This window comes from Ovis canadensis, chromosome 7 (genome assembly GCF_042477335.2).
Source record: "Ovis canadensis isolate MfBH-ARS-UI-01 breed Bighorn chromosome 7, ARS-UI_OviCan_v2, whole genome shotgun sequence".
NCBI classification, from domain to species: domain Eukaryota; kingdom Metazoa; phylum Chordata; class Mammalia; order Artiodactyla; family Bovidae; genus Ovis; species Ovis canadensis.
In genome coordinates, this window is record NC_091251.1 from 14,939,633 (window position 1) to 14,953,943 (window position 14,311).

General features: G+C 36.3%; 1 protein-coding gene across 2 annotated transcripts in view; it reads left to right on the forward strand.

Moving 5' to 3' along the window:
• Positions 1-14,311, forward strand: part of YTHDC2 (YTH N6-methyladenosine RNA binding protein C2) — a 72,612-nt gene that overhangs the window by 41,092 nt on the left and 17,209 nt on the right. For both annotated transcript variants that reach the window (XM_069595279.1, XM_069595280.1), the window contains exons 18-25: positions 1,833-1,938; positions 3,617-3,736; positions 4,056-4,328; positions 9,810-9,936; positions 10,996-11,201; positions 11,535-11,730; positions 12,314-12,423; positions 13,981-14,273. In XM_069595279.1, coding sequence (XP_069451380.1) covers positions 1,833-1,938; positions 3,617-3,736; positions 4,056-4,328; positions 9,810-9,936; positions 10,996-11,201; positions 11,535-11,730; positions 12,314-12,423; positions 13,981-14,273 — 1,431 coding nt within the window. The remainder of the gene's footprint in view (positions 1-1,832; positions 1,939-3,616; positions 3,737-4,055; positions 4,329-9,809; positions 9,937-10,995; positions 11,202-11,534; positions 11,731-12,313; positions 12,424-13,980; positions 14,274-14,311) is intronic.

The window sequence follows — 14,311 nt, forward strand, 5'->3', positions numbered from 1 at the left end:
GGCGTGCTTCAGAGAAATCCTTTATGAGAGGAAGAATCCATAAATGTGGCAAACTTCACTGTGGCCCTGTTTTAACAAGTTGCCAAAACTTCCAGGCTTCAGCTGAGCAGCAGCCATCAACATCAAGGCATGACCCTCCACCAGCAAATAGATTATGACTTTGAAGGCCCAAATGATGGCTAGGATTGTTTTAGTGATAAAGCATTTTTAAAATTAAGATACACATTGTTTATTTAGATGTAATGCTATTGCATGCTTAATGTACTACAGTATAGTGTAAAATAACTCTTTTGTGTACTTAGAAACCAAAACATTCTTGTGACTTGCTTTACTGTGTGTGTTATATTGTTTATTGTTGTTTGTTATTATGTTTATTATGTGTGCTTTATTGCCATAGTCTGGAACTGAACCTGAAATACCTCTGAGGAATGCCTGAGAATAATTCAGGAGAGTCATATTGGTGATTGTATGTTCAGGGGTAGGGAATAGAGTGGAATGAAGGATGTCTTACAGGTTTCTAAGATAATTTTGTGGATGGTGGTGGTATTGTCAGGTGAAATGTGAAAAGTGGTGATATGAGGACAGTTAATTTTTGATTGTGTTAAGTTTGAGTTGACTGTGGAAAATCCAGGGGGAGCTAAGAGGCTTCTGAAATACAGGTTCAGATTAGGATAATGAGACCTATATGAATGAAGTTTGAAGTTACGAGGATTATTAATATCACTTATGAGAGAGAGTAGAGTAAGGAGAGCAGAGATCTGAGGTCTGACCTCAAAGGAACATCAGCATTTAAGGACTGTGGAAGGATAGGAATTTCTTACAGGATGCTAGATAGATGGGCAAACTAATGCGTATGTAGTCAGGGAAATGGTGAAGGAAGAAATGGTCCAACAGTGTCAGATTTTCTAGCTTGTATCACACTGTATTATAGTTGTTTGTCTCTCTGGATTGTGAACTTTGTGGGAATAGGGATATTTCTGTATCTCTGTCACTTGGTATTAGCCTTGCTATTAGCTGATATAAGGATATTAAATGAAATTAAAAGTCACTGCTTTTCTTCAAGGTATATTTCTGGTACTTTCCAGAAAATTATGCGAGTCTCTGATGATGGGGTAAATGACACTCCTTTAGAGTTATAGAAATGTATAACTTCCACAACTCTAATCAGTGGACCTAAACCACAGCCTTGTCTAACTCAATGAAACTAAGCCATGCTCGCGGGGCAACCCAAGACAGGCGGGTCATGGTGGAGAGGTCTGACAGAATGTGGTCCACTGGAGAAGGGAATGGCAAACCACTTCAGTATTCTTGCCTTGAGAACCCCATGAACAGTAGGAAAAGGCAAAATGATGGATACTGAAAGAGGTACTCCCTGTGGACAGGGAGGCCTGGCGTGCTGTGATTCATGGGGTCACAAAGAGTCGGACACGACTGAGTGACTGAACTGAACTGAACTGAAACACAGTGCTTGGTAGCAGCTTCATAAAACTGATTAAATTTGAATTGCTATATATTTATTCATAATTTATTTTTATTCACTTTTATTTGTGTATATATATATGTATGTGCATTAATTTTTATACTGTTTTCTAGAAGTATTACTTGTCAGGTAGATATCATTCATGAATCTCATTTGTAAATTAAATAATTGAATTTCACACCTATGAAGTGTCTTTTCAAAGGTTAGGGGATCAGTATTAGAGTACAGATTCAAACTCAGATGTCCTGATACTGGTTTATTGTTCTGTCTCCTAAATCACGTTGCTTTTACAGTTTCCCTGTTATGGTTTTTATTCCTTGTTTGAGCCTTTATTTTGTGTTTTAATTTCAAGGGCAGGGCGATGCAGACCTGGAATTTGTTTCCGACTGTTCAGTAGACTTCGATTCCAGAATATGTTGGAATTTCAGACTCCAGAACTTTTGAGAATGCCATTACAGGTGGAAATTTACTAAGTTCTAAAATGCTATTTTTTTGGGTGAGGGAGGAGAGGGATCATTTCAACTTAGACCGATTGGACTTAAAAGTAAATCAATTTATAAAATAAAATTCTAAAATATATATTATGGAGGGTGATTATATAAAACTAATATTTTTTCTATAAGAAAATTTAATTCAGAAACCTCCAAAATTTTAAAGAGCTGCTTGAGTGCATTTCAGTTATGGTATAGTTTGTAAATATACTGTTTTTTAATGTAACATTTTAGGATTCTGTCAACCACATCTGTATACACCTTTTAAATTCTCAATGAGAAGTAGAAAACAAATCATTTAAGGTCCAAAAGATAATACCAAAATCTCAGTTCAAGTTGCTGAGCTTACCTTGTTAGTTTTGGAACTGAATTCACTGAGATTTCCTAGTCTATATTAATTATTTTCCTTTCAGTTTTCTGACTTAATGGAACAGTCAAACACTGTGTAGTTTGTTGGGAAAACTATCAGAAGTATATTAATTTGATTCTTTGGTATGCCAAGCTACATGCTGGCTTCCAAATCTTAAAGAGACACTGGATCATATTATTGGCATCCATATACCTGGACTACTTCCCCCTTCTCCATGCTTATGTGCCATTTTCTGTTCTTCTTAGGATAAAATGCAGAATTCTTAACCAGAGCCTAAATCATCTCTCTTGCTTGTGTCTCTGGTTTTAATTTTTAAGTCATACCTTTCCTCTTCTCTCTACTCGTACTAGTAGGTTCGATTTTTCAAACACATTTTGTTTCTTTGTATCTCAGGGCCTTCACATGTGCTATCCCATCTCCACAGAATCCACCCCATTATTCCTTTTCTGATTAACTAATCTTTACATGGGAGTTAATGCAGGGGACTTAAGAGATGCAGGTTTGATCCCTAGATCAGGAAGATCCTGTGGAGGAGGGCATAGAAACCCACTCCAGTATCTTTGCCTGGAGAATCCCTTGGACAGAGGAGCCTGGAGGGCTAGAGTACGTAGGGTTGCAGAGTCAGGCATGACTGAAGCTACTTAGTACGTACAATCTTTACATCTTCTTAATTTGTGTCATTTCTTTAGAGAATTGTGTTTGACTTCCCATGGCCACCTCCTCTTGCCATTTCTTGAACCTCATGTTTACATCTTTAGTTCCTTTTATCCTTCATTATCACAACTGTAATTAAGTAGTTAATTATATAATTATTCTGTTTTTCACACACAATGAAAATCCATGAGGGTAGTGTCTGCTTATGCTTTTCTTTTTTTTCCCAACTGAATCTGTAGTGCCTAGCATCTATCAAGCACTTAAATATTTGTCAAATGGATAAAAAGTTGTAGAATGCAGTATAAAGGGGAAAAAAAGGTTTTTGGACAGTGACTATTATTGTTATATATAAGGACTATGTGAGAAGACATTGCCAGCAGGGACAGTAGTAATCTTGATAGATGTTGATGGAAGATGATTATTAAGATTCTCACACTAAAGTATGAGCCCATCTTTCATAGAAAGATCTTTCATGGAATGACATTGTTTACTTTCCTGTTCATTTTAATCAGGGACTCTACTAGTCTCTGTTGGGGATCTATAATTTCTAAGATTTTTAAAAAAATGAAAATCAGCTATAAATGTCAACATTTCAAAATGATTTGCTCTTTTTATTTACAGGAACTGTGTTTACATACCAAGCTGTTAGCCCCAGTTAATTGTGCTATTGCTGATTTCCTTATGAAAGCTCCTGAACCTCCACCAGCTTTAATTGTAAGAAATGCTGTACAAATGCTTAAGGTTGGTATCTTTATAGACTTATTTTACCTGGCTATTTTACTTGAAATTTAAACCAATTGATAATATGTCTTAAATAATTTTGTACCTTAAAAAATTATCTTAATAATCATGTATTTTGAATAATTCTTTTGTGGTAATTAAAGTAAAATAGTAGGTATAGTTCATTTTTACATGGTATATTTGAAGCAGAAATTTTTTTATGAGATGTAATAGCAAAAGAAAATTTATGTTCTTATATCTTGCTTATGGATTTTTAAGTATAGGGTTTGATTAAACAGTTTTGATCATGTCAAGTTCTATTTTATATCCTTTTATTTAGACAATAGATGCAATGGATGCATGGGAAGATCTCACTGAACTTGGATATCATTTGGCTGACTTGCCAGTAGAGCCACATCTTGGTAAAATGGTCCTGTGTGCTGTTGTTTTGAAGTGTCTGGATCCCATCCTTACAATTGCCTGCACACTAGCTTATCGAGATCCTTTCGTCCTGCCAACTCAGGCCTCTCAGAAACGTGCAGCTATGCTTTGTAGGAAACGTTTCACTGCAGGAACTTTCAGTGACCACATGGCACTTCTCAGAGCATTCCAGGTAATATTGTTGTCATTTTATTTTTGAAATGTTGCTAAACACATTTCTAGAGTAAGTGTAACAAATTTAAAAAAATAGATATGATTCCATTAATTTTATTTCATTATAAAGTCACATTTTATTAATAGCTCAGAAGAATATCTTCCTACTACTAATATGTTAAAATTATCATATTTTTCTCTAGTTTCTTTCATTTTCTCTTCTTTCTCCTTGTGGAAATATGTGTGTGTGTGTGTGTGTGTGTGTGTGTGTGTATATATATATATATTACTTTTATGTATATTTATTTTTTATAAGCTCAAATTCCTTATCTTTAATCATATCTTATTCAGAAATGCTGTAAAATTTTAGTTAAGAAACAACTGTATGTTATTCAAAGTGTATAGAACAAAACTTAGAAGAAAATTATTTTGAATTTAACATCTATTTATTGATTTATTTAGAGTATATCTCTTTCTTGTGTACTTAGGACAGTATACTAAGAATTTAATTTTATAAAGCAAAGTCTAAAAATCACTTACAAATTTTAAGATAATGTGAGAAATTGAGGAAAGTGATAAATGGGAAAGAAAGGATAAGAATAGTGAGCCTGAGTAAAGGAAATGATATTGCAATTAAAAAAATAATTGTAAGCTTTTTTTGTGGGCATTATTGAACAGAAGTTGATGCATTGTTATTAATTGGGTATATTAGATACTGTATATTATAATATTAAGTGATAATATTGTAATCGGAGGAAGATTTGGAGTAGAATTCCTACCTAGTCTGTTTTTTCCCCAGCTTTTCAGTTATATTCTGAAGCAAGAGAACTCATTTTCAAAGAGAAGCTTTACTATACTACATATAGGTAATTTCTAGGAATCTCACTTTGCATTCTCACACAGAGTAGGAAGTTGATATAAGGTTATTTTTAAAGGCCTGGAGTGACAGGATTCTTAGATATAATGGTATTATGATGGCTTATTTGGAAATCTCTCGTACTTTAGTGAAGGAAAATTAGCAGGCACATCTATAAAGGTGAATATTTTTACATAGCTAGGTATTTAGGTTACCTGATACTTCATTCTCGTTCATTCAGTGGCTTTTATAGCATTGTAGCATTTGAGTATAAATTATCTAATGATAATTCTATTTGATTATAAAGTCTTAGATTTTATTTTTAAATTATGCTTAAAAAATTAGATATAATTGAGATATAACATTATATTAGCTTTAGGTGTAGAGCCTAATGACAGTATTTGTATATATTGTGAAATGATCACCACAATAAGTCTAGTTAAGATCCATCACTATGTTGTTGTTGTTCATTTGCTAAGTCGTGTCCGACTCTTTGTGATCCCATGAACTGCAGCATACCAGGACTCTCTGTCCTTCACTGTCTCCTGGAGTTTACTCATACTCATGTCAATTGAGTCAGTGATGCCATCCAACCATCTTATCCTCTGTTACCCCTTCTCCTCTTGCCCTCAATCTTTCCCAGAATCAGGGTCTTTTCTAGAGTGAGCTCTTCGCATCAGGTGCCAAAGTATTGGCGCTTCAGCTTCAACATCAGACCTTCCAGTGAACACCCGGGACTGATCTCCTTTAGGACTGACTGGTTGGATTTCCTTGCAGTCCAAGGGACTCTCAGGAGTCTTCTCCAACACCACAGTTCAAAAGCATCAATTCTTCAGCGCTCAGCCTTCTTTATAGTCCACATCTCACATCCACACATGACTACTGGAAAAACCATAGATGGACCTTTGAGTAGATGGACCTTTGTTGGTAAAGTTATGTCTCTTCTTTTTAAAACATTGTCTAGGTTTGTCATAGCTATTCTTCCAAGGAGCAAGCATCTTTTAATTTCGTGGCTGCAGTCACCATCCACAGTGATTTTGGAGCCCAAGAAAATGAAATCTGACACTCTTTCCCCATCTATTCGCCATGAAGTGATAGGACTGGATGCCATTATCTTTGTTTTTTGAATATTGAGTTTTAAGCCAGGTTTTTCCTTTTATCTTCATCAGAAGGCTCTTTAGTTCCTCTTCACTTTCTGCCATTAAAGTGTTATCATCTGCATATCTGAGGTTGTTGGTATATCTCGCAGCAATCTTGATTCCAGCTTGTGCTTCATCCAGCCCAGCATTTCAAATGATGTACTCTGCATACAAGTTAAATAAGCAGGGTGACAGTATACAATCTTCTGCCCAGTTTTGAACCAGTCAGTTGTTCCTTGTCCAGTTCTAACTGTTGCTTCTTGATCTGCATACAGGTTTCTCAGGAGGCAGGTAATGGGGTCTTGTATTTCCATCTCACAAAGAATATTCCACAGTTTGTTGTGATCCATACAAAGGTTTTACCATAGTCAATGAAGCAGAAGTAGATGTTTTATGGGAATTCGCTTGCTTTTTCTATGATCCAGTGTATGTTGGCAATTTGATTTCTGGTTCCTTTCTCTTTTCTAAATCCAGTTTGTACCTCTGGAAGTTCTTATTTCACATACTGCTGAAGCCTAGCTTGAAGGATTTTGAGCATTACCTTGCTGGCATGTGGAATGAGTGCAGTTGTACAGTAATTTTAACATTCGTTGGCATTGCCTTTCTTTGGGATTGGGATGAAAACTGACTTTTTCCAGTCCTGTGGCCACTGCTTAGTTATCCAAATTTGTTGACATAATGAGTGCAGCACTTTCATAGCATCATCTTCGAGGATTTGAAATAGCTCAGCTGGAATTCCATCACCTCCCCTAGCTTTGTTTGTAGTAATGCTTCCTAAGGCCCACTTGACTTCACACTCTAGGATGTCTGGCTCTAGGTGAGTGACCACACCACTGTGGTTATTGCATCATTAAGAGCTTTATTGTACAGTTCTTCTGTGTATTCTTGTCACCTTTTCTTAATCTCTTCTGCTTCTGTTAGGTCCTTGCCGTTTTTGTCCTTTATTGTGCCTATCTTTGCATGAAATGTTCCCTTGGTATCTCCAATTTTCTTAAAGAGATTTCTAGTCTTTCCCATTCTGTTGTTTTCCTTTATTTCTTTGCATTGTTCCCTTAAGAAGGCTTTCTTGTCTTTCCTTGCTAAAAAGTATTTTGTTGTGATAAGAACTTTTAAGATCTACTCTCTAGTCTGTTAACTAAAATTGTGATCATTTCACAATATATACATGTGTTGTATCATTATATTGTGCACCTGAAGCTCATGTTGTAAGTCAGTTATGTCTCAATAGGAAAAGTTACTATTGGGGACTTCCTGGTGGTCCACTGGTTAAGACTCTACTTCTAGCGCAGGGGATGCAAGTTCCCTCATCAGGGAACTGAGACTCTACGTGCTGTGTGGTGCAGCCAAAAAACAAAAATTACTCTCAGATGAACATTTATAAAACAGAAATAGAGTCACAGATGTTGAAAACAAGTTTATGGTTACTGAAGGGAAAAGGAGGAGGGAGGGATAAATTGAGAGATTGAGATTGACCTGTATACACTACTATAAATAAAATAGATAGCTATTGAGAGCTTACTGTACAGCACGGCGAACTCTACTCAGCACTCTGTAATGACCTGTAGGGGAAAAGAATCTAAAGAAGAGTGAATCAGTTCAGTCCAGTCGCTCAGTCATGTCCGACTCTGCGACCCCATGAATCGCAGCACGCCAGGCCTCCCTGTCCATCACCAACTCCCGGAGTTCACTCAGATTCACGTCCATCAAGTCAGTGATGCCATCCAGCCATCTCATCCTCTGTCGTCCCCTTCTCCTCCAGCCCCTAATCCCTCCCAACATCAAAGTCTTTTCCAATGAGTCATCTCTTCTCACGAGGTGGCTAGAGTACTGGAGTTTCAGCTTCAGCATCATTCCTTCCAAAGAAATCCCAGGGCTGATCTCCTTCAGAATGGACTGGTTGGATCTCCTTGCAGTCCAAGGGACTCTCAAGAGTCTTCTCCAACACCACAGTTCAAACCCATCAATTCTTTGGCACTCAGCTTTCTTCACATTCCAACTCTCACATCCATGCATGACTACTGGAAAAACCATAGCCTTGACTAGACAGACCTTAGTTGGCAAAGTAATGTCTCTGCTTTTGAATATGCTATCTAGGTTGATCATAACTTTCCTTCCAAGGAGTAAGCGTCTTTTAATTTCATGGCTGCAGTCACCATCTGCAGTGATTCTGGAGCCCCCCAAAATAAAGTCTGACACTGTTTCCACTTTTTCCCCATGTATTTGCCATGAAGTGATGGGACCGGATGCCATGATCTTAGTTTTCTGAATGTTGAGCTTTAAGCCAACTTTTTTGCTCTCCTCTTTCACTTTCATCAAGAGGCTTTTTAGCTCCTCTTCAGTTTCTGCCATAAGGGTGGTGTCATCTGCATATCTGAGGTTATTGATATTTCTCCCGCCAATCTTGATTCCAGCTTGTGTTTCTTCCAGTCCAGCGTTTCTCATGATGTACTCTGCATAGAAGTTAAATAAGCAGGGTGACAATATACAGCCTTGATGTACTCCTTTTCCTATTTGGAACCAGTCTGTTGTTTCATGTTCAGTTCTAACTGTTGCAGCATACAGATTTCTCAAGAGGCAGGTCAGGTGGTCTGGTATTCCCATCTCTCTCAGAATTTTCCACAGTTTATTGTGATCTACACAGTCAAAGGCTTTCGGATAGTCAATAAAGCAGAAATAGATGTTTTTCTGGAACTCTCTTGCTTTTTCCATGATGCAGCGGATGTTGGCAATTTGATCTCTGGTTCCTCAGCCTTTTCTAAAACCAGCTTGAACATCAGGAAGTTCATGGTTCACGTATTGCTGAAGCCTGGCATGGAGAATTTTGAGCATTACTTTACTAGCATGTGAGATGAGTGCAATTGTGTGGTAGTTTGAGCATTCTCTGACATTGCCTTTCTTTGGAATTGGAATGAAAACTGACTTTTTCCAGTCCTGTGGCCACTGCTGAGTTTTCCAAATTTGCTGGCATATTGAGTGCAGCACTTTGACAGCATCATCTTTCGGGATTTGAAATAGCTCCACTGGAATTCCATCACCTCCACTAGCTTTGTTCGTAGTGATGCTTCCCAAGGCCCACTTGATAACTGGTTCACTTTGCTGTGCAGAGAAACTAACACAAATTGTAAATCGACTATATTCCAGTAAAAATTACTTAAAAAATAAATGTTCATGTCAAAAATGAAAAAAATTACTGTCTTAGAAACTTTATAATATACCATACAGTGTTATTAACTATACATCCCCAGGACTTATTTATTTTATAACTTTAAGTCTGTACCTTTTAATCCCCTTCACTTATTTCACCTACTCTCCACTCCCTTAACCTCCCCTCTCTTGCAGTCATCAATCTGTTCTTTATATTTATGTTTTTGTTTGCTTGTTTTCTTTATTTGTAAGAGAATTAGAAAAAGAAGAATTGACTTTGAATGGTTAATACAATGATTTTCAGTTACTTTGCTTCCTAACTGAGAAGTGGTGTGTCTTTTGTGTAATTTTATTTTTATAGGCATGGCAGAAAGCTCGAAGTGATGGGTGGGAGCGAGCTTTTTGTGAAAAGAATTTTCTTTCACAAGCTACCATGGAAATAATCATAGGCATGAGAACTCAGTTGCTTGGTCAGCTTAGAGCATCAGGTAAAGTTTTCCTCCAAAGAACCTATTTCAACTACTGGGAGTACCCTGCCTATGCCTTATAGTACTTCTTATGTTAACTAATGCCATCTTGCATTATCTTTATAACATTATCATGTTGTATATCTTTTGTTCATGAACTGCTTTGTATTAACTTTGTAGACTTCTGCATGATATTAACTTTTATTTGTTGATTTAAAAAATGATAATGTAGAAGCTGTGGGTGATGAATGATTTTATAATGTTGGCAATAAAAAATTTATAATATATTTTTTTGGAAAATAGATTAAGGTATGGTACTTGTTATATTTTATTGCTATTAATAAATAATTAGTTTTATGGAAGAGAAATTGCTAAAAATTAAGTGGATTGATATGAATGCTGTCCTTTATATTTTTGGAACATAAAACAACTAGTAAGCACATGAAGGCACTTGATTTTTTTTTTTAAGAGAATGCCAGTTTTGCTATATCATTTTAGAATTGTTTCTTTGAATTTCTTTTTGAGTGACATTTTATCTTAAGGAAATAGAAGAAAAGTACCTGAGCCTGTATTTCTAGAATAGCTCAAGTGCCAAAGTGATATAAGGCATGAACCAGAGGATTTAGAGTTGTTTCAAATATGGGGAGATATGAAAGACTATTGAAATTCAAGCAAGAATACTTTATGTTTATTTGACTTCACTTCCAGGATTAGTGTCTATCACAACCAACATGATATTAATATCATTCAGCGGAGTATTTTAGGTTTTTAGGTATGATTTTAGGATGCTTCTGATAGCAGTTTACGGAGAACTTTATTGCAAGAGTGTTTTTTTTTTTTTTAGTCCACAACTTCCCAGTGTATCTATCTACTGCTTACTTTAGTCTAAGTAAACCTAAACTTTCTTAGAACATTGCTTCTATATGTTAAACTTTTCAGAAGAAATTTTATGAATTATTGTGAAATTTGAATCATTAAACTCGTGTCTGTTATACATTATTTTTTTGTGTGAAGACCACAAATTTAAAAGTATATCTTGTGAAGTAGAAAAAGTTGGTGTGGTTTCTTTCGTCTTTCTAGGTTTTGTGAGAGCAAGAGGTGGTGGTGACATTCGAGATGTTAACACAAATTCTGAGAATTGGGCTGTTGTTAAAGCTGCGTTGGTTGCAGGCATGTATCCTCATTTAGTTCATGTGGACAGAGAGAATGTAGTATTGGCAGGCCCAAAGGAGAAAAAAGTACGGTTTCATCCCACTTCAGTTCTCAGTCAGCCTCAATATAAAAAGGTAAAACTTTTTGAATGTTTTTTGGCCTTGAGGTAAAACTTGTCTAGTTTAAATAGTTGAAAATCAATGAAGAATGTTCCCAATGCCAACATGCTTTGCAAAATTAATTAGTTACAAATGTACAATTCAACACTGGAACAAAATTTTGACAGAATCGAAAGAAGTAATGTGTTAAATATTAAGGGACTTTTGTGCAAACTATGTGAACAATGATTTGCTTTAATTCTTGTTTGAGTAGTAATATATGCATCATCTCTTTTGCTGAGGGACTTTGTACAATTACCGATAAGTGATAAATTCAGTTAACAGTTTTAAAATTTATTTTCCTAATAGATTCCTCCAGCAAACGGTCAAACTGCAGCAATCCAGGCACTGCCCACAGATTGGCTTATTTATGATGAAATGACTAGAGCTCATAGGATAGCTAATATTAGATGCTGTTCAGCAGTGACACCTGTCACTGTGTTGGTATTTTGTGGACCAGCTAGGTTGGCAAGTAATGCTCTTCAGGAACCTTCATCTTTTCGTGGTAAATATATTATGATGGAAATACAAATCTATTTGAGAGAAAAATCTGTTTTTTTCTTATTAAACCAAATAGAATTTGAAATTATAGAAATTTATGTGGTAGTAGTTCCCTTTTGATGTATTATGACTAATTTAAAAATATTAAAATATACCACTATTCTTGAAATTGATTTCTAAGGTAGCTTGATATTGATTTGTGCATTTTTGATTAATCTTGCTGATAGGAAGTTTAGTTTTTTCTTCCACTTGAATTTAAATGATAGTTTACCATAAATAAAGGTAATTGTTTAAAGGAAATGTTACCCATAATCCTACTACGTTTATGCAGACACTTTTTAATATTTAATATTTGAGAAAAAGATTTGAGGAATTATGATATTTAGAATTTGAGTAGAGAAATAAAGAATGGCCAGATTCTGAGTTTTAATTTGTGACCTGCTGTGTTTAGAGAACTCTCCACACAAATTGTTAGTATATCAGCAAGATTTGTGTAAATGCAAAGTATCTGTATTGGCTTACTTTTTTTGCTGTGATGTTAGATAGTAAAAGTGAATTTCTTTTCCTTTCCATACGTGTTTGAACAGCGGATGGTATTCCTAATGACAGTAGTGATAGTGAAATGGAAGACAGGACTACTGCTAATTTGGCAACTTTAAAACTTGATGAGTGGCTTAGTTTCAAACTAGAGCCAGAGGTAAGTTGCTTTCTAGCAGTGTGATAGATTTTTTTCATTCAGTTGTATGAACTATACATGGTGTGATGAGAACTATCTCTTTAAAACTGAGCCCTCGGTGTGAGAGAATAGAATACGACTATGTCTGTGCATATGAGAAAATACTGAGTGCTGGGTGCACAGGAAATTCTTCTGTTTTGTATAACTCTGTGTAAAGGGAAAGGTATCAGGCCATTTTGTTTTCTCTTTACATGTGTCAAGTAGAAAAGATGAATGTTTGTTATCAAATTAAAATTTTGCTTGACAAAGCCTTCCCTTGATTCTATCTTTACTTTTAAAGATCATTTTATATCCTTTTGGAGGACAGTACGAACTGTCAAAAGTTGATACTGGCTAGAGCTTACTTTTTTACATGCATTCCTTGATCACTTCAACCTGCTGCAGTCTCATTTCCATTCCCATCCATTTTTCCCTTCACTGAAACTGTACTTGCCGTGGTCGATGCTGTCTCCTCCATGTTGTCAAAGCCAGACTGCTGTTCTCGATAAATGTGGCCTTTCTCTCATAGTTAACACTGTTGCCCATACCCTTCCCCATTTTCCTTCCTCACCCCTGTCCAACTTTTTGTCACTAGTTTCTATACTACTCCTCTTTCCTGATTCTTCTTCTATCTAGCGAGGCTGTTCCTTCTTAGGTTCTCTCATGTACCCTTTTGTATGTGCTTCTACCCTAAATGTTGGATGGTCACCAGTAGTATGTGCTTTACACTCTTTACACTGTCTCTGCACAGTTTCTAGGGACCTTACCTCTGTGTGCAGATTTAGTAATCATTCATACGCTGATAACTTCCAGGCGTATCTTATCTGTATCTCTAGCTTAGGATTTTCTCTGTATGAATTCAGCTGCTTTCTGGACATCATCATTTGGCAGTAAAATAAAGTACGAATGAAATTTAATGTATTTTTTCTTTATTTACCCTGCTGTTACTTTTCCAGTATTAATCACACTTTACCACACATTGTTTTTCTTTCTCTCTCATTGGACTGTGTAACTTGATTTTGTGTCTCTAGTGCCTCAAAGTGGTAAAGAAATTTTATTTTTTTCATGCAACAAAATGAATGAAATTGATAATAAAGTGTGAAATGTGTTCTTTGGAAACAATTTCAGACTGAAGAATAATTGTCTTGCAAGTGTGGTACATATTTTGCTGTTACCTATTTGAACTGAGGGCTTCCCTGATAGCTCAGTTGGTAAAGAATCTGCCTGCAATGCAGGAGACCCTGGTTCGATTCCTGTGTTAGGAAGATCCACTGGAGAAGGGATAGGCTACCCACTCCAGTATTCTTGGGCTTCCCTGGTGGCTCAGCTGGTAAAGAATCTGCCCACAATGCAGGAGACCTGGGTTCAGTCCCTTGGTTAGGAAGATGCCCTGGAGAAGGGAAAGGCTACCCGCTCCAGTATTCTGGCCTGGAGAATTCCATGGACTGTATAGTCTGTGGGGTCGCAAAGAGTTGGACACGACTGAGCGACTTTTACTTTCACTTTCATTTGAACTGAAAAAAAGCTATTTTATTACAGGCAGCCAGTTTATTGCTGCAACTTAGACAGAAGTGGCACAGCTTATTTTTACGTCGAATGAGAGCTCCATCCAAACCTTGGTCTCAAGTTGATGAAGCTACTATAAGAGCAATTATAGCTGTTTTAAGCACTGAAGAACAATCTGCAGGTTTACAACAGCCATCTGGGATTGGCCAAAGGCCAAGACCTATGTCTTCAGAAGAACTTCCTTTGGCATCATCTTGGAGGTCAAATAATAGTAGAAAAAGTTCAGCAGATACTGAATTTTCTGATGAGTCTACTACTGCAGAAAGGTAAATTTATAGCATTTTATTAAAGTGAGATATTTTCT